Source organism: Myxocyprinus asiaticus, chromosome 46 (genome assembly GCF_019703515.2).
Source record: "Myxocyprinus asiaticus isolate MX2 ecotype Aquarium Trade chromosome 46, UBuf_Myxa_2, whole genome shotgun sequence".
In the NCBI taxonomy this organism is placed as follows: domain Eukaryota; kingdom Metazoa; phylum Chordata; class Actinopteri; order Cypriniformes; family Catostomidae; genus Myxocyprinus; species Myxocyprinus asiaticus.
In genome coordinates, this window is record NC_059389.1 from 25,238,986 (window position 1) to 25,259,576 (window position 20,591).

At 41.7% G+C, this 20,591-nt stretch overlaps 1 protein-coding gene across 3 annotated transcripts in view; it reads right to left on the reverse strand.

Annotated features, from left to right (window-relative positions):
* The window catches only part of LOC127435663 (serine/threonine-protein kinase BRSK2-like), a 316,801-nt gene that overhangs the window by 31,841 nt on the left and 264,369 nt on the right, over positions 1-20,591 (reverse strand). For 2 of the 3 annotated variants that reach the window (XM_051689300.1, XM_051689297.1), the window contains exons 8-13: positions 19,973-20,119; positions 15,075-15,106; positions 13,286-13,450; positions 13,039-13,136; positions 12,468-12,618; positions 5,592-5,660 (exon numbers count right to left, since the gene is read on the reverse strand). In XM_051689300.1, coding sequence (XP_051545260.1) covers positions 5,592-5,660; positions 12,468-12,618; positions 13,039-13,136; positions 13,286-13,450; positions 15,075-15,106; positions 19,973-20,119 — 662 coding nt within the window. The remainder of the gene's footprint in view (positions 1-5,591; positions 5,661-12,467; positions 12,619-13,038; positions 13,137-13,285; positions 13,451-15,074; positions 15,107-19,972; positions 20,120-20,591) is intronic. The other variant, XM_051689298.1, reaches the window with a different exon arrangement.

Consider the following 20,591-nt stretch of genomic DNA (forward strand, 5'->3'; position numbering starts at 1 on the left):
ATTTAAGGATAGTGGTCATATGAAGCCATTTATTATCAAATAGTTGTTTGACTTCTTTTTAAATCATAATGATAACAGAAATCACCCAAATGGCCCTGATCAAAAGTTTACATACCCTTGAATGTTTGGGTCTTGTTACAGACACACAAGGTGACACACGCAGGTTTAAATGGCAATTAAAGTTTAATTTCCCACACCTGTGGCTTTTTAAATTGCAATTAGTGTCTGTGTATAAATAGTCAATGAGTTTGTTAGCTCTCACGTGGATGCACTGAGTAGGCTATATACTGAGCCATGGGGAGCAGAAAAGAACTGTCAAAAGACCTGCGTAACAAAGTAATGGAACTTTATAAAGATGGAAAAGGACATAAAAAGATATCCAAAGCCTTGAAAATGCCAGTCAGTACTGTTCAATCACTTATTAAGAAGTGGAAAATCTTGATCTCTTGATACCAAGCCAAGGTCAGGTAGACCAAGAAAGATTTCAGCCACAACTGCCAGAAGAATCATTCGGGATACAAAGAAAAACCCACAGGTAACCTCAGGAGAAATACAGGCTGCTCTGGAAAAAGTGGTTGTCTCAAGGAGCACAATACGACGATACTTGAACAAAAATGAGCTGCATGGTCGAGTTGCCAGAAAGAAACCTTTACTGCACCAATGCCACAAAAAAACACCTTGACACACCTCACAGCTTCTGGCACACTGTTGTTTGGAGAGGGGTCAACAAGGCCTATAGTGAAAAGAATACCATCCCCACTGTGAAGCATGGTGGTGGCTCACTGATGTTTTGGGGGTGTGTGAGCTCTAAAGGCATGGGGAATCTTGTGAAAATTGATGGCAAGGTGAATGCAGCATGTTATCAGAAAATACTGGCAGACAATTTGCATTCTTCTGCACGAAAGCTGCGCATGGACTTTCCAACACGACAATGACCCTAAGCACAAGGCCAAGTTGACCCTCCAGTGGTTAGAGCAGAAAAAAGTGAAGGTTCTGGAGGGGCCATCACAGTCTCCTGACCTTAATATCATCGAGCCACTCTGGGGAGATCTCAAACGTGCTGGTTCATGTAAGACGACCAAAGACTTTGCATGGCCTGGAGGCATTCTGCAAGACGAATGGGCAGCTGCAAGAATTTGGGGCCTCATCGATAACTATTACAAAAGACTGCACGCTGTCATTGATGCTAAAGGGGGCAATACACAGTATTAAGAACTAAGGGTATGCAGACTTTTGGACAGGGGTCATTTCATTTTTTTCTTTGTTGCCATGTTTTGTTTTATGATTGTGCCATTCTGTTATAACCTACAGTTGAATATGAATCCCATAAGAAATAAAAGAAATGTGTTTTGCCTGCTCACTCATGTTTTCTTTAAAAATGGTACATATATTACCAATTCTCTAAGGGTATGCAAATTTTTGAGCACAACTGTATATTATTCACCTCCAACTACTCTGGATCCAAGTATACACTCTAATTAAGGATAAAGATGCAGGGAGCATTCCTGTTATTTCCCACCTATGAAGATTAATATCAGAATTAAAAGTTTAGGTTTATTCCATATTGAGCACAACAGACATTGAGGTTTAGAATGTTCAGAATAGCATACTACCATGGTGCACTTACTATTTCTGCAGTATGTGGTATATACTGTGCATAGTAGGCAAATTTTCTGTATACACAGAATACTCGGATAACCTACTACAATGCAATGTGTGTGACGAATGAACCAAAAGTAAGATTTATTCTAATTATTTTTTAGTTTTACTGATTATTTTATCAGACAGCCAAAGTTTAGACATTTTTACTTAAAATGTAATTAAAATAGGCCAAATAACTATTCTTGTTTCCAAAATGATAACTGTACGCTTCTCACATGTAACATGATGAAGTCATGTGACCGTCATCTGGGTCCTCTGTATAAAGAAAATGTACTTACTGCGCACAGTATATATAATATTTATTGCAGAAATATCAAGAATAGTATTAGTATGTTATTCCAAACAAAGCCAAAGAGGCAGTAGACGCCTCTTTCTTTCAGTATGCAGCTGCTTCCTTTCGAAGCACAATCATTTTAACCATCATTTATTTTAAATCCTCAGGTGGTGTATGTCAGACTCAGGTCATCTCCAGTCAATTCCACATTTCAATCCTGCTATCATATACGTCTGGCCATTTGAGTGGGAGTGAAAAGTGTGTAATGAAATTGGGTTTTGAAATGATTTGAAAAATGAAATCTACTCTGTTATCATACAGTGGAAGGGGAAGGTTCGAAGTATGTGTGGAAAAATGGTATAGAAAAAAGACAGAAAATAAATGGACGTGAAGCTCCTTTTTGGTCTGACTGGAGGGTGATACTTCGAGAAAAACTGAAATAAAAGTTTTTATATACATTAAACGACTTATTTTCATGATATGCACCCAACTCCCTAGTCTTAATTTGCATACTATCTTTCCTATATAGTATGTTAGATTAGGATTACTGAGTTCCTAATCACAGAACATTAAAATTAGTATTTTAAAGGCAGCTGGATGGTGTACTACTGCTGATAAAGTATGCATTTACGTGTGCTAACGGGAGGACTAACTCACGAAGAAATGTCTGGTCCATATTTCACCTTAAAATCAAAAGAAAAATAAGAAATTATTTTCAGGATAAAGAAAATGAAACCTACTTAAATATCATGATATTGTTTTCATGACACTTAAGGACATTTCCCCACCCTAATTCTCATTACTGCAATGCAAAAAATCTTGGTAACACTTTACAAGGTATAACATTAGTGAAAGCATTAGGTATCATAAACTAACAATGAACAATATTTGGACCCACTTTATTTCAGGTGTTTTTTTTTTTTTGTTTTGTTTTGTTTTTTATTCTCCCATTTTCTCCCCAATTTGGAATGCCCAGTTCCCAGTGCGCTCTAATTCCTCATGGTGGCGTAGTGACTCAATCTGGGTGGCAGAGGACAAATCTCAGTTGCCTCCGCGTCTGAGACATCAATCCGTGCAACATAGCGTGACACGTATGTGGAGGCGTGTCACGCTATTCTCTGTGGCATCCACGCACAACTCACCATGCGCCCCACCGAAAGCGAACCACATTATAGCGACCACGAGGAGGTTACCCCATGTGCCTCTACCCTCCCTAGCAACTGGGCCAATTTGGTTGCTTAGGAGACCTGGCTGGAGTCACTCAACACGCCCTGGATTCAAACTCGCGACTCCAGGGGTGATAGTCAGCGTCTTTACTCACTTGAGCTACCCAGGCCCCCATATCAGGTGTTTTTAACTACTATTTGATACAATGTACTTATTATGTACATACAGTATGTACTGTTGTATTGTATTTGCATTTAAAGTACCTGTATTTAATTACATTTGTAGTAACACTGTTAACCTTACCCCTAACCCTAAAACCTAACTCTAACACCAACCCTAACCCTATCCTACCCATACCTCAACATCAGAAGCAGCAGATGTGAATCTTTTCAGAATTTGACAGAACAACATGTAGTTACACAGTAAATAAATTCTATTGCATGTATTTTTATGTTAGTACATAGTAAAGACACCTAATATAAAGTGTGACCCAATATTTTAATAGCATGTATAAATCTCAGTTCATGTTAATTTAGGTTATTTTACAGTGTCCTTGTTACAGTGTACTTACATAAGTAAGTACTGAGTAATATTAATTAACAGCTTGTACTTACTATAGGTTTATGGTTAGGGTTTGGTTTAGGGTTAGTTGCTTGTAATTATGCATAATTTACTGTTATTACTATAGTAATTACATGTAATATGTGTAACAAGGACACTGTAAAATAAAGTGTTACTTTAATTTATAAATATACTATTGTTCATTGTTAGTTTATGTTACAGTACTTCATAATGCATTATTTAATGTGAACACTTACAACTTTTAATGATAGAAGTATATTAATAAATGTTGAAATTAACATTATCTTAGATTAACAAGTGCTGTAAAGGAATTGTTCATTGTTAATTCATATTATCTTATGTAGTATGCAAATACAACCTTATTATAAACTGTTACTAAAATCTCATTGTCATTCCAGCAAAATTGTAATCTAGTCTGAACACAATATATATATATATATATATATATTATTTTTTTATTTTTTTTGTCAATACGCATAAATGTAATTCTGTGCAACAAATACTATCATGATGTATACTTACAGTAAAATTGTACTTTAGAAATATACTTCAGAATTAAATATACCAGTAATATATCTCTTTTCTTTTGTTTTGCATTACATTATGTAATGAGAGTAAGATTTTTCATGAAAATATTATAACAATGCAAAGATTCTTGAATGGTCTTAAATGGTCCTAAAGAATGGTCCTAAAATTGGCTTAATTTTCTTTACTGATTTTTTTTTTTTCTTTAGAATTTCATTTGAAAAATGACCCCCAACATTTCTTGATAGTTTTCACAAAATTTACTCACTTTGCAGTTCTCAAGACTCTTTTATGATGTTGTAGCATGTCCCAATACTGGCAAACTTGATGATAGTCACCAGCACAGCGCAAAGTTTCCTATGCCATTTCATTGGGAATCTAATCTCACAAGCAGTGCTGGGTGTAATCAGATTACAAATAATCAATTACTGTAATCTAATGATTTTTAATAAAAAAGCAGGTTTCCCGCGTATCCTTAAAAAGTCTTAAAATATCTTAAATTCAGTTTTCCAAAATTTAAGGTCATAAAAAGTCTTAAATATCTTAAATGTTACAACAAAAGTCTGAATTTTTGTTTAAAGAGGTCTTAAATTTGGGGGTGGAAAGACAGGAATCGTGATATGACCTAATGTGATTATCAAACTTAAAAAAAATACGATTTAATTAAATAAATGCATGCACTGCATCCTTCAAAGTGAAAATGCGACACTGTTGTATTTTCTCCAAGAACGCGGGGCTTGTGAGTGTTTCCAGCTGTTGCAGAACAGTTCACAATCATTAGGCCATATCAGAAATTTATGACAAGCAATCACTAAAGATCAGCTGTTGAAGATGCTGATATAGTGTTGATGAAATATGACAATGTTTACTTTTAATTGTTTATATTGTAATATGTTGTACATTATTGTAGGAGTGCACATTTTATTTCTTTTATCTGTTTGAATTAGAAGCTGGAAGCAGCTCTGTGACAACTGTAGGCTGTGCACCCCATATATTGCATGAAAATATTTTTAAAAATAATGTAACTAATAATGTGATTACTTTTAGTTGAAATCAGTTAAGTAATATGATTACATTTTTAGAGACTTGATTAGTAATTTCTAGTAGATGACTTTTTTGGAGTAGCTTGCTCACAAGCCTAATTGCACTGTTACACTAAACAACTAGTCCTACATAAACAGACTCTAAACTGACTAGTGTGTTGAAATAGTTTTTACAAAATCATTGTAGTCAGCCTATTATTCAAAACAGAAGTTAAAGACCTCTAATGCAGTGAAGGTCAGTAAAAGGGTCTCGTCGGAAGCTTTAGACAGGAAAAAGCTCTCTGCATCTTTGATGACTAAAGCGCTGCAAGCTATTTGAGGTTCAGAGGGTGAGATACCTTTCCTCTTTGCTCTTTGCTTTGGGGTTGCCATTCGAGATGTCCAAGCTCTTACTGAACACACTTTTACTGCAGCAGGAGACAAAGTGAACAAACAGTAAGTCTCTGAACACAACAACACAACAATGCAGTCCTGCTAACCAACTGTAAAGAATAAAAGACAACATCACTGTTGTACCTTTCTTCTCTGAATCTATTTGTTTAGATACCAACGTTGAGGTAGCTGCCGTGGGCAGACCAATAAAGCTTCTTTGTCTAGTGTTATTTTGTTTCTTAAAGGAATAGTTCACCCTTACATTGTTCTAATCCCGTATGACTTTCCTTGTTCTGTTGAACAAAAAAGATGTAATTTTGAAGAACGTACTGGTCTCTATTAAAATGATTTGAGACTGAAGCCGTCAAGCGTCGAAAAGCACACAAAAGCACCATACAAGTAGTCTTTATGAGTTGTTCGATATTTCAAATCTTCTGAAGCCATACGATACCTTTTTTGTGAAGAGCAGACCAAAACCGTCTTGACACCTGCCCCAACTATTCACTGGTACAATTAATGAAAGTTCATGAGAGAAGTAGTAATGCCCAATTAATAAACAAATCAATCTTTTTAAGCCGTTTTTTTTCAATGAATAGTTTGATTCAAGTCGTGAAATCAAGTCGTGATCAGGTTCTTGAGGTCAACTCTCTGACTCAGAAATCCGATCGAAACAGTTTTGGACTTAACAGTTCACTGGAGGGAAAAATTATCAGTGAATAATAATGCCCTGGTTACTTGCGTAACCTCCGTTCCCTGATGGAGGGAACGAGACGTTGTGTAGATGTAGTGACACTAGGGGTCACTCTTGGGAGCCCGAGACACCTCTGGTCTTTGATAAAAGGCCAATGAAAATTGGCAAGTGGTATTTGCATACCACTCCCCCGGACATATGGGTATAAAAGGAGCTGGTATGCAACCACTCATTCAGGTTTTATGCTGAGGAGCATAAATGACACTAGGGGTCCCTATACAAAAACGCCACAACTGGCTGAACTGTGTTACGTGAATTGGCGGTGTGTGATGGGCAGACCACTGTGTGCCTTGTAGCCAGTGCACCAGGCCGACACGTAACCTCCCCCAACACTGTTATGAGTGTCGAATGGCCCTTTGGGACAAGTCGACAACCCAAAAGATAGAGATGACCTCTTATCCCCTTTTCTTTTTCAACTCCCTAAAAAAAGGGGGATTATCCGACTGGGCCGACCAGGTCTAGTCGGGGGGGGTGTCCCTCCCAAGGGGAGGACACTGCGGAGACCACACCTCGCCCAGAAAGAGGGGGGGTATTTAAGTGGAAATACGTCACATGGTCTTGCCGAGCTATGTCGGAAGTATGCCATGTGGAGAAGTCCCATGGTAGGTCCTACCCTACGGGGGAGGCGTTACTACAAGCATGGAGACTGGGGCAGAGAGGCCTCTGCCCAAGGAAGACACAGTTTGCCAACAAGGAAACGAATTAGCGAAAGATATACGTCGCATGGGGTTACCTATGGGGAACCGCCACATGCGGAGCACCTACCCCAGTACAGGGCTTTAGCTAGCACATGTACTGGGCCGGCAGCGAGTCTCTCCGAAAACTCGACTGCCACAGGGCTCGGAGGAAGTCAACCAGGGAACACAGTTTGTGAACACTACTGGGAGTTAACGGCGCATGTCTTCAGCTCAGGGGAGGTGAAAGGTGAAATGTGCAAGCGATACACCCGGCCGGCTGTCCCGGATTACCTGCTTATGCATGCCACTACACGGGACGAAACTGGTTCCACCCGGAGGTTGTAGAACCTCGCAAAGGTGTTGGGTGTTGCCCAGCCCGCTGCTCTGCAAATGTCTGTTAGAGAGGCGCCCCTGGCCAAGGCCCAGGAGGCCGCTACACCCCTGGTAGAATGGGCTTGTAGCCCTACCGGGGGCAGCATGTCCTGGGCATGATAAGCCATAATTATGGTGTCAATGAGCCAGTGAGCGATCCTCTGCTTGGAAAGAGCGCTTCCTTTCCGTTGTCCACCAAAGCAGACAAAGAGCTGCTCAGAGACTCTAAAGCTCTGTGTGCGATCCAAATAGATGCGTAAAGCACGCACCGGACACAGCAACATCAGGGCTGGGTCTGCCTCCTCCTGGGGCAGCGCTTGCAGGTTTACCACCTGGTCCCTAAAAGGGGTCGTGGGAACCTTGGGCACATAGCCAGGTTGGGGTCTCAAGATCATGTGAGAGTAGCCCGGACCAAACTCCAGGCACGTTTCGCTGACAGAGAACGCTTGCAGGTCTCCTACCCTCTTGATGGAAGTGAGCGCAGTCAGGAGGGCAGTCTTCAAGGAGAGTGCCTTAAGCTCAGCTGACTGCAAGGGCTCAAAGGGGGCTCTCTGTAGACCCTGAAGAACTACAGAGAGGTCCCATGAGGGAACGAGGCGCGGTCTGGAGGGATTCAGCCTCCTGGCACCTCTCAGGAACCTGATGATCAGGTCGTGCTCCCCTAAGGACTTACCGTCCACTGTGTCGTGGTGTGCCGCTATACCGGTTACATACACCTTCAAGGTGGAAGGGGACAGCCGCCTTTCCCACCTCTCCTGCAGGAAGGAAAGCACCGATCTGACTGCGCATCTCTGGGGTCTTCCCGTCGGAAAGAACACCACTTGCGAACAGACGCCACTTAAAGGCATACAGGCGCCTCGTAGAGGGGGCCCTAGCCTGAGTGATCGTGTCTACCACCACGGGTGGTAGACCGCTTAGGTCTTCCGCGTCCCGTCCAGGGACCAGACATGGAGAGTCCAGAGGTCTATTCGCGGGTGCCAGATGGTGCCCCGTCCCTGAGAAAGAAGGTCCTTCCTTGGGGGAATTCGCCGGGGGGGTTTGTCGCGAGGAGCGTGAGGTCCGAGAACCACGTCTGGGTGGGCCAGTAGGGTGCTATCAGGACGACCTGCTCCTCATTCTCCCTGACCTTGCACAGGGTCTGTGCAAGTAGGCTCACTGGGGGAAACGCATATTTGCGCAGTCCAGGGGGCCAGCTGTGTGCCAGTGCATCTATACCGAGAGGTGCCTCGGTCAGGGCGTACCAAAGCGGGCAGTGGGAGGATTCCTGGGAGGTGAACAGGTCTACCTGTGCCTGTCCAAATCGAATCCAGATCAGCTGGACCACCTGAGGGTGGAGTCTCCACTCTCCCCTGAGGGTAACCTGCCATAACAGCGTGTCCGCTGCAGTGTTGAGGTCGCCCAGGATGTGAGTGGCTCGCAGCGACTTGAGGTGCTGCTGACTCCAGAGGAGGAGACGGCGGGCGAGTTGTGACATACAACGGGAGTGCAGACCGCCTTGAAGGTTGACATATGCTACCGTTGCCGTGTTGTCTGTCCGAACTAACACTTGCTTGCCCTGGATCAACAGCCGGAACCTCCGCAGGGTGAGCAGAATTGCCAGCAACTCGAGGCAGTTGATGTGCCAACGCAGCCGCGGGCCCATCCATAAGCCAGCACCTGCGTGTTGCAAACAGCACCCCAGCCCGTTTTGGAGGCGTCTGTCATGACCACGACGCGCCTGGAGACCTTCTCTAGGGGAACGCCTGCCCGTAGAAACGTGAGGACAGTCCAAGGGCTGAAGAGATGGTGACAGGTCGGCGTGATGGCCACGCGATGTGTCCCGCGGCACCATGCCCATCTCGGGACTCGAGTCTGAAGCCAGTGCTGAAGCGGTCTCATATGCATCAACCCGAGCAGAGTGGCCACTGCTGAGGATGCCATATGCCCCAGGAGCCTCTGAAAAAGTTTCAGTGGAACCGCTGTTTTCTGTTTGAACGCCTACAAACAGGTCAGCACCGACTGTGCACGCTAGTTCGTGAAGCGTGCCATCAACGAGTCCAACTCCAAACCGAGAAAAGAGATGCTATGAACCGGGAGGCGCTTGCTCTTTTCCCAGTTGACCCAAAGACCTAGTCAGTTGAGGTGCAAGAGCACCAGGTCCCTGTGTGCACACAACACATCCCGAGAGTGAGCTAGGATTAGCCAACTGTCGGGATAGTTGAGGATGCGAATAGCCCTTGACCGCCCCACCATCGAGGGTAGTGAGGGCGGGGAAGCTGAAAGATTGGGACAGGGCAGTAAAAAGTGCCTTCCATGAACTTGTCAGCTCTTCATGCACTTCCAGGAAGAAAGGAATGGGGCGGGATGTGGCTTTGAGCGGTGCCACGAGCCCAGGAAACAATCATCGAGCCGCGAGGGTTCAGGGGAGAGCGGAGGGTTCCACTCTAGCCCGACGCTCGTGGCTGCCCAGGAAAGCATGTCATCATCTCCGCGTCAGCCTATGACTGGGTGACCACACCCGAAGGGAGGAGCCCAGCTGAGGCTTCCGCGTCCGACTGGACGAGCCCGCTCTCTGATGCTGCGCTCGAGAGCTCATCAACTTCGCGGGCTCCGAATAAGAGGTCGAACTCGCCGTGAGACGAGCCGGTGGACTCATCCGGAAACCCGATCAGGGCAGACGAGCGTGCTGGGGAATGGGAGGTCCGTGGGGGGATACCCAGCAGAGGTGGTCCCATTGGGGTCCCTAAATCGCCCCCAGTGCTAGCCGCGCTCCCCGCATACCCATGGGTAGAAGGACTGAGGCGGGGAGCCTCTGGGGTGGCTTGCTTTCGTACGAAGGTAAGCCGCGAATGCATCGTTGCCATGGATATTTTCTCGCAATGAGTACATGACCCATCCACGAACGCTGTCTCCGCGTGAGCAGTGCCCAGACACGAAAGACAGTGATCTTGACCATCAGAAGGCGAGAGATAATGAGCGCAACCAGGAATAACACACAAACAGAAAGGCATCTTTAAAAAGACGTGTCTTTAAAAAGATGTTCTGTGTGTGCCGCTCTTTTAGAGAAATATACTCTTTTAGAGAAATATATTTTATTTCTGCCAAAGTACCCAGGAGCATTCTGTGCAGTGCACCAGTGCAGAGGGGGGAGAAGCCGCTGAAATGCGCCGTCAGATCCAGCGGAGGTGAATGAACAGTCATGGGAATTCAGCTCAGTGAGCATGACCGTTCAGTTCCGAAGAGAAAATCTGAATAAGTGGTTGCATGCCAGCTCCTTTTATACCCGTATGTCCAGGGGAGTGGTATGCAAATACCACTCGCCAATTTTCATTGGCCTTTTATCAAAGACCAGAGGTGTCCCGGGCTCCCAAGAGTGACCCCTAGTGTCACTACATCAACACAACGTCGAATGAGTGACAGATAGGTAACCTGAATTTCAGTCTGTTCCCAACATAACACTTTCATATGACTTCAGAAAATGTGTAAAATACTACAAAAGTCATATCGACCACTTTTATGATAATTTTATGGTGCTGTTGTGTCCTTTTTGAAGCTTCATTCATTGCAATTGCATAGAAAAAAGCGACCAGCCAAATTTTCAAAATTTCTCATGAGGTTAAGTAAATTAAGAATTTAAATTTTTAGGTAAAATATTCCTTTAAGTCTTGTGTATATTTAAGTATGATCATTTTCTTGAGTAATGTCAATGTTTTATTTTTTTTGGATTGCTCTCTTGAGGGAATTTTAAGCCCCAAACATGAAGCATCACATTAGACAAGACTTTAAAATTGGGGTTTACAAAAGTATGATCAAGAAAAAAGAGTGAAACAAAGGGTGAAGGAGGATGTCAATACATAATTTCTCCAGGCAATGACAATAGCCAGAGGGGCCATGAAAAATTCCTGCAGACTAGTCGAAAATCAAAACCCAGCACACTTGACTGAATCACCATTTTAATTTTTCTTTTTCTGACAATTCAGCTGAGTATTAAGTAATACCAAGTGCACAGGAGACCCTGAGGAGGTGAATGATGAATTAAGTGTTCAAAAAAATCATGATAGCTAGAAACAAAGTTCTTGCTGACAGGCTGTAATTGGGACATCGAGAGCTTCAAATAATGTTATTGATATTATAATATTTCAGTAAGGTACAGGTATTTTATATTGAATGTTTTTTTTTTAAATATTGATTTAACACTTTAATAGAGATTACTGGAACCAAACTGGGGCAAACATGTTGGCTTTTGATCTGTCACTGACCTGTATAAAACAGTAATGTAGTTTATCAGGACAATTTTGTTTAAACTAACCCTGCAGATGACGTAGACATTTTTTTACCCTTCAGTTTCTATTGAGTCAAAAAGAAGTTGAAAAAAAAAAAAATTTTTATACATCTATTTTGGCTAACCATGGAACTGTTTAAAAGACAGCCAAGAACAAAATACACCCCATTCAAAGAGATGGATGAATGGAGAAGGAAAATAAGAAATGTCTTTTTGTGAGAGGAATCGAGAAATAGATTTTAAGGTATAGTTCACCCAAAAAGAAAAATATACCATAAAAGTATCATAAAAGTTATTCATATGACACATGCACTACATTCCATATGATATCTTTGTGTGTTAAAGAGATAGAAATTTAAGTCGTTATTCACTGACTATGTTGTCCTTGCTCTCTTTTCCCTGTTCATTAAATAAGTAGCGTATCCAGTGCAAAGAAGTAGCGAATCAATGTTTCAGTTTACAGCTCCTTGGAGGGAAAGGTTATCCATGAATAACGATTTAAATTTCACACAATGCTATTGTAAGACTTAGAATGCAGCAAATGAGTCATATAATCCACTTGCATGATATTTATATGGTGCTTCTACATCCTTTTTGAAGCTTGAAAGCTCTAGTCCCCATTCACTGTAACTGCATGGAAAAGAGCAACCAATTATCCTTTGACGTTCCATGGAAGAAAGAATCTCATACAGTTTTGGAATGACAAGATGGTGAGTAAATAATGACAGCATTTCAATTTTGGGGTGAATTATTCCTTTAAGGTAATGCATGTTTCTGGTACCTCTGTCCGTGTTGTGTCATGTCGATGGCTCTTCGCGCTGGTACAGGTGAACCTCCATCTGTCACGCTCAACACCTCCATAGACTTCCGCTCCGGCCTCCTCTTGCCATGCCTGTTCAACATGGGCGAGTCTACACGCTTCCGTGGTGGATCTACACACACATACACATATATTGAGATTTCACTTCAACAGTTCACACCAATGGCTGTGTTGATAATCAGTACAAAGCAATAGTCTGGAAAGCTGCAATCAACAGTGCTGTTTGATTGTTAGCACCAGCGACTTTGTTGCATCCCTGGGGCTGGCTGCCATTTGGCCATTTCAGTGAATTTAATTAGCATAATTACAAATAAATAAAAGATTATAATAAATAAGATTAAAGTAATTTCTATTGCAAACTAAAAAGCTCCTGTGATGCATGCATAGCTAATGCAAGCACAACACTTACAACACAGCATATAGCACAAAAATGGATCCAACTGCAAAGCCTGGGCCCTCAGAACTATTTCTGACAAATGCATAAAAACTATTATTGTTCCACTGATCTGAAATCAGAATGATTATGTCATACCTATGTCATTGCGAGGAGGAAGATTTTGGTCTTCATGGCTGGGGTATCTCTCCTTACGATCCAACAGAAGAAAATAGATCATTTTCTCCTGATTTTCACTGAGGATACAAAAATAGCTATTATTCACAAAAACGTAAAAAATCATAAAATGATTAAAAATGCCTTTTACTCCTAGCAGGAAAGAAATGTACAATTGGATTTCTTTTCACGGGACCGTTTTATGCTCGAACAATGTGCAGTCACTCACTCGTCTGATAACAAGTCCTTCATCAGTTTGTTCTTGTCACGGAAGCACCCTAGTGAGTGCATGCTCTCCAGAACATCTGGGTCGATGTCATCTGCTGACGGGATACAGCGGATCGCCACCTTCCTGGGCACCGGCTGCTCCGGTTCCGGTTCATTCTTCCCTCCTCTGAAGAGAGCAGACGACATCAGTGATATGAAACTCTACTGCTGAGACAATGACATCATCACCAGCTCAAAGAGACACAGCAACCTGGTCTCATAGAATCACATTACAATTCCTAAATTTTTGAAAAATGATTTTTTTCATGGCTCATTGTACGTATCACAGCAGATTCCTGGTGAAATGAACACTACAGTTGAAGTCAGAAGTTTACATACACTTAGGTTGAAGTCATTAAAACTATTTTTTTAACCACTCCACAGATTTAATATTAGCAAACTATAGTTTAGGACATCTACTTTGTGCATGACATGAGTAATATTTCCAACAGTTGTTTACAGACAGATTGTTTCACTTTTAATTGACTATATCACAATTCCAGTGGGTCAGAAGTTTACATACACTAAGTTAACTGTGTCTTTAAGCAGCTTGGAAAATTCCAGAAAATTATGTCAAGCCTTTAGCTAATTACCTTCTGATAGGAGGCGTACTGAATTGGAGGTGTACCTGTGGATGTATTTTAAGGCCTACCTTCAAACTCAGTGCCTCTACCCATCGGGTACGCATCAAATTTAGACACCGCATTGACTATTCTATAATCCACACAGAACCGGACCGCACCATCGCTCCTCGGAACCAAAACCACCGGTCTGGCTCAGTCACTGTGGGATTTTTCTATTACCCCCATATCCAGTATGGCATTTAATTCTTGGGTAATCGGTAGGGACGACTAGATACCACTACCCCTGGGGTCGTCTCGATATGGTGCTCAATGAGATTCGTACGACCGGGAAGAGGCAAGAACACACTGGAGAATTCTCCTTGCAACCTGGCAACCTCCGTGATATGGGATGGTGCCACTTGCCATCTGAACAAATAATAAATTGTACTTGATTCGATAAGTCTAAGTGGTCATAAGCAACACCTATGCTGTTAGCATTCAAAATTGACCAACCATAGGAATGAAAGGGGAAAGACTAAAAAAAAGCTATAAAATGAAAGGGTGAGACTTCACAACCATGAATAGCGAAAAACATACCTATAAAACATATAAACATATAGTTACACCTTTACTGTGTCCGGTCAAAAACTTCTTGATCAGAATAGGAGGGTTAAATACACATCTTCATAACCTTCTTTCTCGAACATATTCCAAATATATGCTGTTGCCATCTGTTAGAAAAGATTGTGGCGGACACAGAGCATCTAAAAACATAAGCATTCTGCTTAAAAACGCAGTCTGTGTCTGCCATGTCTTTGACCCCAGAGACGCAGTGAGACAGGAGAGCATGATACGAACATGTCAGCCCGACCTTCTCCTGCTGTCTGCCTGTTTCGTTCTGTCTCCAGAGGAAGCCAGACGACAGTGGCGAGAGCATGCGAGCGGACAGCAAATCCCTGCCGGGCTGCTAGAAATTTGTCCTTGCTACTGACGTGTGGGGTCTATGCCATTTATCACACATACTGTATACACGCACACTCGGTTTAATACCCGCTCTCAGACAAAAACACACACATTTGATCCCAATCTTTACGTCCCTAATGCCCAGCCCTGTTTTTAGTCATTCTGTTTCTGCAAGTTACAAGCATTGTTTACAGAGCCAGAGAACAATGTTAGTTTAGTACTTACATGTACCATGTGTGCTTCTGGATCAACTCTAACTGTAAAAGGAAGACAGAGTTATATTAAATATTTAAATTAAATTAAATATTTATTTAAAAATAGTAAGAGAGAATATTTTGTTTATTATGGGTTTACTCTTAGTTCAGTCTCAGACATGGAACAAGCACACTGCAAATTTAACCCTTAAATGCATGGCTGTTTTGCCAAACATTATTACATACTCTGGTCTTTAGCGACCCAGTACTTATATCTATCACAAATGGATCTAAAAAATGCCCAGATAGTTTCAAATTTTGAAAGCATTTTTAAGAAAATAATAGAATAAAATATATTTTGTAATATTTTGGTGTTTTATTGTTCATATATCAAAAAGACGATAGATCAGGATACATTACATCCACGTTTAAATATTATGAGACTCAACTGGCTGTCAAACGCATATTGAGCTATACATAATACATAATCTACACATAAGCTACACATATTGAGTCTAAATAGACGTACAACTTACAGAATTTCAGTAGTACACCCAAAATAATGAGAATAGCCATGTCATACTGTTCATGTGTTGTACTTGCTATAGTTTACTTCCACATTGCTTCTTCATCAAATAGCAATTCCAAATGTAAATCATATATATACACTACATTGCCAAAAGTATTCGCTCATCTGCCTTTAGACGCATATGAACTTAAGTGACATCCCATTCTTAATCCATAGGGTTTAATATGATGTTGGCCCACCCTTTGCAGCTATAACAGCTTCAACTCTTCTGGGAAGGCTTTCCACAAGGTTTAGGAGTGTGTTTATGGGAATTTTTGACCATTCTTCCAGAAGCGCATTTGTGAGGTCAGACACTGATGTTGGACGAGAAGGCCTGGCTCGCAGTCTTCGCTCTAATTCATCCCAAAGGTGCTCTATCAGGTTGAGGTCAGGACTCTGTGCAGGCCAGTCAAGTTCTTCCACACCAAACTCGCTCATCCATGTCTTTATGGACCTTGCTTTGTGCACTGGTGCGCAGTCATGTTGGAACAGGAAGGGGCCATCCCCAAACTGTTCCCACAAAGTTGGGAGCATGGAATTGTCCAAAATCTCTTGGTATGCTGAAGCATTCAGAGTTCCTTTCACTGGAACTAAGGGGCCAAGCCCAGCTCCTGAAAAACAACCCCACACCATAATTCCCCCTCCACCAAACTTCACAGTTGGCACAATGCAGTCAGACAAGTACCGTTCTCCTGGCAACCGCCAAACCCAGACTCATCCATCAGATTGCCAGATGGAGAAGCGTGATTCGTCACTCCAGAGAACGCGTCTCCACTGCTCTAGAGTCCAGTGGCGGTGTGCTTTACACCACTGCATCCGACGCTTTGCATTGCACTTGGTGATGTATGGCTTGGATGCAGCTGCTCGGCCATGGAAACCCATTCCATGAAGCTCTCTACGCACTGTTCTTGAGCTAATCTGAAGGCCACATGAACTTTGGAGGTCTGTAGCGATTGACTCTGCAGAAAGTTGGCGACCTCTGTGCACTATGCGCCTCAGCATACTCTGTCATTTTACGTGGCCTACCACTTCGTGGCTGATTTGCTGTCATTCCCAATCGCTTCCACTTTGTTATAATACCACTGACAGTTGACTGTGGAATATTTAGCAGCGAGGAAATTTCACGACTGGACTTGTTGCACAGGTGGCATCCTATCACAGTGCCACGCTGGAATTCACTGAGCTCCTGAGAGCGGCCCATTCTTTCACAAATGTTTGTAGAAGACGTCTGCATGCCTAGATGCTTCATGTTATACACCTGTGGCCATGGAAGTGATTGGAACACCTGAATTCAATTATTTGGATGGGTGAGCGAATACTTTTGGCAATATAGTGTATATATATATATATATATATATATATATATATATATATATATATATATATATATATATATATATATATAGTGACACCATTACATCTCAGGTCACTAAAGACCCTATACACTTTTGGTAATTAAACAATAAGAAAAAAATATTTGTTTGCAATTTTTTATCGTTAGATGATTCATAAGAGAAAGGTTGAGGAATTCTAAAGAAGTGTGACAATAACTAAAAAAAACTGATGAGGTAAAGGAGGTGAAATCGAAAAATTTATATTTTTACCCAGTCCTAATAGAAATGATAATGAACAACTATTTTACTTAATCAACACATTTCATTCTAATTACCAGATTGGTGAACTGCGATTGCATTTTTACACCCAAATGGATGAAAATAGAATCAGGTGAACAACACACTGTCTTGGCATTTTCAGATGGTATATTGTGAATTCTGCTCTGTGAAACTGAATCATGGGACTGCATTGTTAATTTTGCCCATGCATTTTAAATGCCTCTCTAAAATATGAACAAGGCTGCTTGGCAATTCAGCAAGCTATCAAACTCTATCAGTGACTTAAAGACTGTGTTTCCTACAGGGTTGTCCTTGAAAGCCATTGGGACTCATTAAAACGCAACTGCAGTAAAAGGAACGGTAACGAGACATGGGATGTGATCACAAGGTGATGTTCTGCAAGGGTACTGTTTCAGGGTCAGATTTCACATATAGTAACAGTAAGATTTTATTTCTCAGGTGTTGCTCTTTCATAGCTCAGAAGACTTATTAGAGCGCTCAATTGCATGTTTTTTTTTTTTTTTTTTTTTTTTTAACTTTATTTTGGATGTTTCTCCAAAACAATTCCTTAGGAGAAAAAAAAATTACACAAATGAGACAATTGTGCTTTGAGTGCCTAGAAAAGCGCTATATAAATGTAAGGAATTATTATTATTAATTGTTGACACTGTAAGGTTATAAAGTTTAAAATTAACGTTGATGGCATATCCATTTTCTTTCTGCAAAATAAAATTCCTTATTTCTTTCTTTTGATTTTGGGGTGAAATACACTATATTGCCAAAAGTATTCGCTCACCCATCCAAATAATTGAATTCAGGTGTTCCAATCACTTCCATGGCCACAGGTGTATAAAATGAAGCACCTAGGCATGCAGACTGCTTCTACAAACATTTGTGAAAGAATGGGCCGCTCTCAGGAGCTCAGTGAATTCCAGCGTGGTACTGTGATAGGATGCCACCTGTGCAACAAGTCCAGTCGTGAAATTTCCTCGCTACTAAATATTCCACAGTCAACTGTCAGTGGTATTATAACAAAGTGGAAGCGATTGGGAATGACAGCAACTCAGCCACGAAGTGGTAGGCCACGTAAAATGACAGAGCGGGGTCAGCAGATGCTGAGGCGCATAGTGCGCAGAGGTCGCCAACTTTCTGCAGAGTCAATCGCTACAGACCTCCAAAGTTCATGTGGCCTTCAGATTAGCTCAAGAACAGTGCATAGAGAGCTTCATGGAATGGGTTTCCATGGCCGAGCAGCTGCATCCAAGCCATATATCACCAAGTGCAATGCAAAGCGTCGGATGCAGTGGTGTAAAGCACGCCGCCACTGGACTCTAGAGCAGTGGAGACGCGTTCTCTGGAGTGACGAATCACGCTTCTCCATCTGGCAGTCTGATGGACGAGTCTGGGTTTGGCAGTTGCCAGGAGAACTGTACTTGTCTGACTGCATTGTGCCAACTGTGAAGTTTGGTGGAGGGGGATTATGGTGTGGGGTTGTTTTTCAGGAGCTGGGCTTGGCCCCTTAGTTCCAGTGAAAGGAACTCTGAATGCTTCAGCATACCAAGAGATTTTGGACAATTCCATGCTCCCAACTTTGTGGGAACAGTTTGGGGATGGCCCCTTCCTGTTCCAACATGACTGCGCACCAGTGCACAAAGCAAGGTCCATAAAGACATGGATGAGCAAGTTTGGTGTGGAAGAACTTGACTGGCCTGCACAGAGTCCTGACCTCAACCTGATAGAGCACCTTTGGGATGAATTAGAGTGAAGACTGCGAGCCAGGCCTTCTCATCCAACATCAGTGTCTGACCTCACAAATGCGCTTCTGGAAGAATGGTCAAAAATTCCCATAAACACACTCCTAAACCTTGTGGAAAGCCTTCCCAGAAGAGTTGAAGCTGTTATAGCTGCAAAGGGTGGGCCGACGTCATATTAAACCCTATTGATTAAGAATGGGATGTCACTTAAGTTCATATGTGTCTAAACGCAGATGAGCGAATACTTTTGGCAATATAGTGTATGTTCTTGACTGGTTGCTTGAGATTCTCCCAAATAAGTACCTCTGATAAAAAACTATCAGAGAGTGCAGAAAGAGACTAAGTGTGATAGAGAAATGTAAGTGTTCCCTTGACCATTTCTACAAATACAAGACCCTTTGCCCTATGTTAACAGGTTGGATTCAATCACGCTCAAAGTGTGTATCATGACTGTCTGAAATAAAGTGTAGATAGCAGGTCCAGAAGGACTCTGATAGTGGTTTTTATTCAAGGGCAAAAGCAGCTTTTTATTGGTTAGTTTAAAGCAAAGGTTATGGTGATAGCATTGGTATCTGACTATGCTGAGGTGATCTCCAAACACACAACCTCGCGCTGCCTTTGAACTGTCCGACTGGCTTTACTATCTACATATCAAACTCACATTTGATTTTATTCTTTCATTACCTTGCTCTCTTTTTCATAGAGTAACAATATCAAGTTCCCCTCTGAAACTAAAGGTAATGAGAAAGTTTGAGTTGGAACATCATGAAGGAACACATTTTTCAACTATGTTACTAAAATCCTTATTTAACTGCTAACTGCTAGTTAGCATTTCCTTTTTTCAAACAGGAAAAGACTGAAATGTTGCCTTAACTGTAACTAACATTTATATGAAAGTCCAAACAGGTGGTTAAAAATGCAATGCAATTACTGTAAACCCATTTAAGACATTAGATGATGACATCAGTTCATAGTTGAAAGTGGCAGGACTCACCGTTAACCGTTTACCAGCGTCTACCTCGATCATTCCGCGCAAGAGGTTCTGGCAGTCCGGTGGAATAAAATGTGGCATGTGAAACACACCCAGCTTCACTTTCTCTAACAAATTTCGTAAATTATCATCGTCAAACGGCAGAGCTCCCTGAGAGAAAGAAACAGTCAAAGTGGAGATGATGCTGAAAAATGTAAGAAATTACTGAAGAAAAGAGTTCAGAGTATAGATCTATAAAACATAATAAATTAGAAGGGGGACATTTTTTATTGAATTTTTTTGCATATTTTTCCATACAGGTGAGGTTGATGAGGTCTGATGAAAAAAAATTGCAAGAATAACAAAAGAACAAAACAAAGAGGATAAGCAAATAAATGCACTCCAATCACTTTGGATCTGAGACAATTTTGTGTATTCAGCACAGAGTCAGTCTGAAAAAACACAAGATGTCAGCAGCAGTTTTTATTTTGTCCTGTCTGCCTTTCTACAGCAGGCCAAGATATATATATTTCATAAAGGCAAGACCGAATAAACTTCAGCAGAAAATAAAGTACAACAGAAGCAGACAGGAAGATAAGAGAAGAGAAGAGAAGAGAAGAGAAGAGAAGAGAAGAGAAGAAAA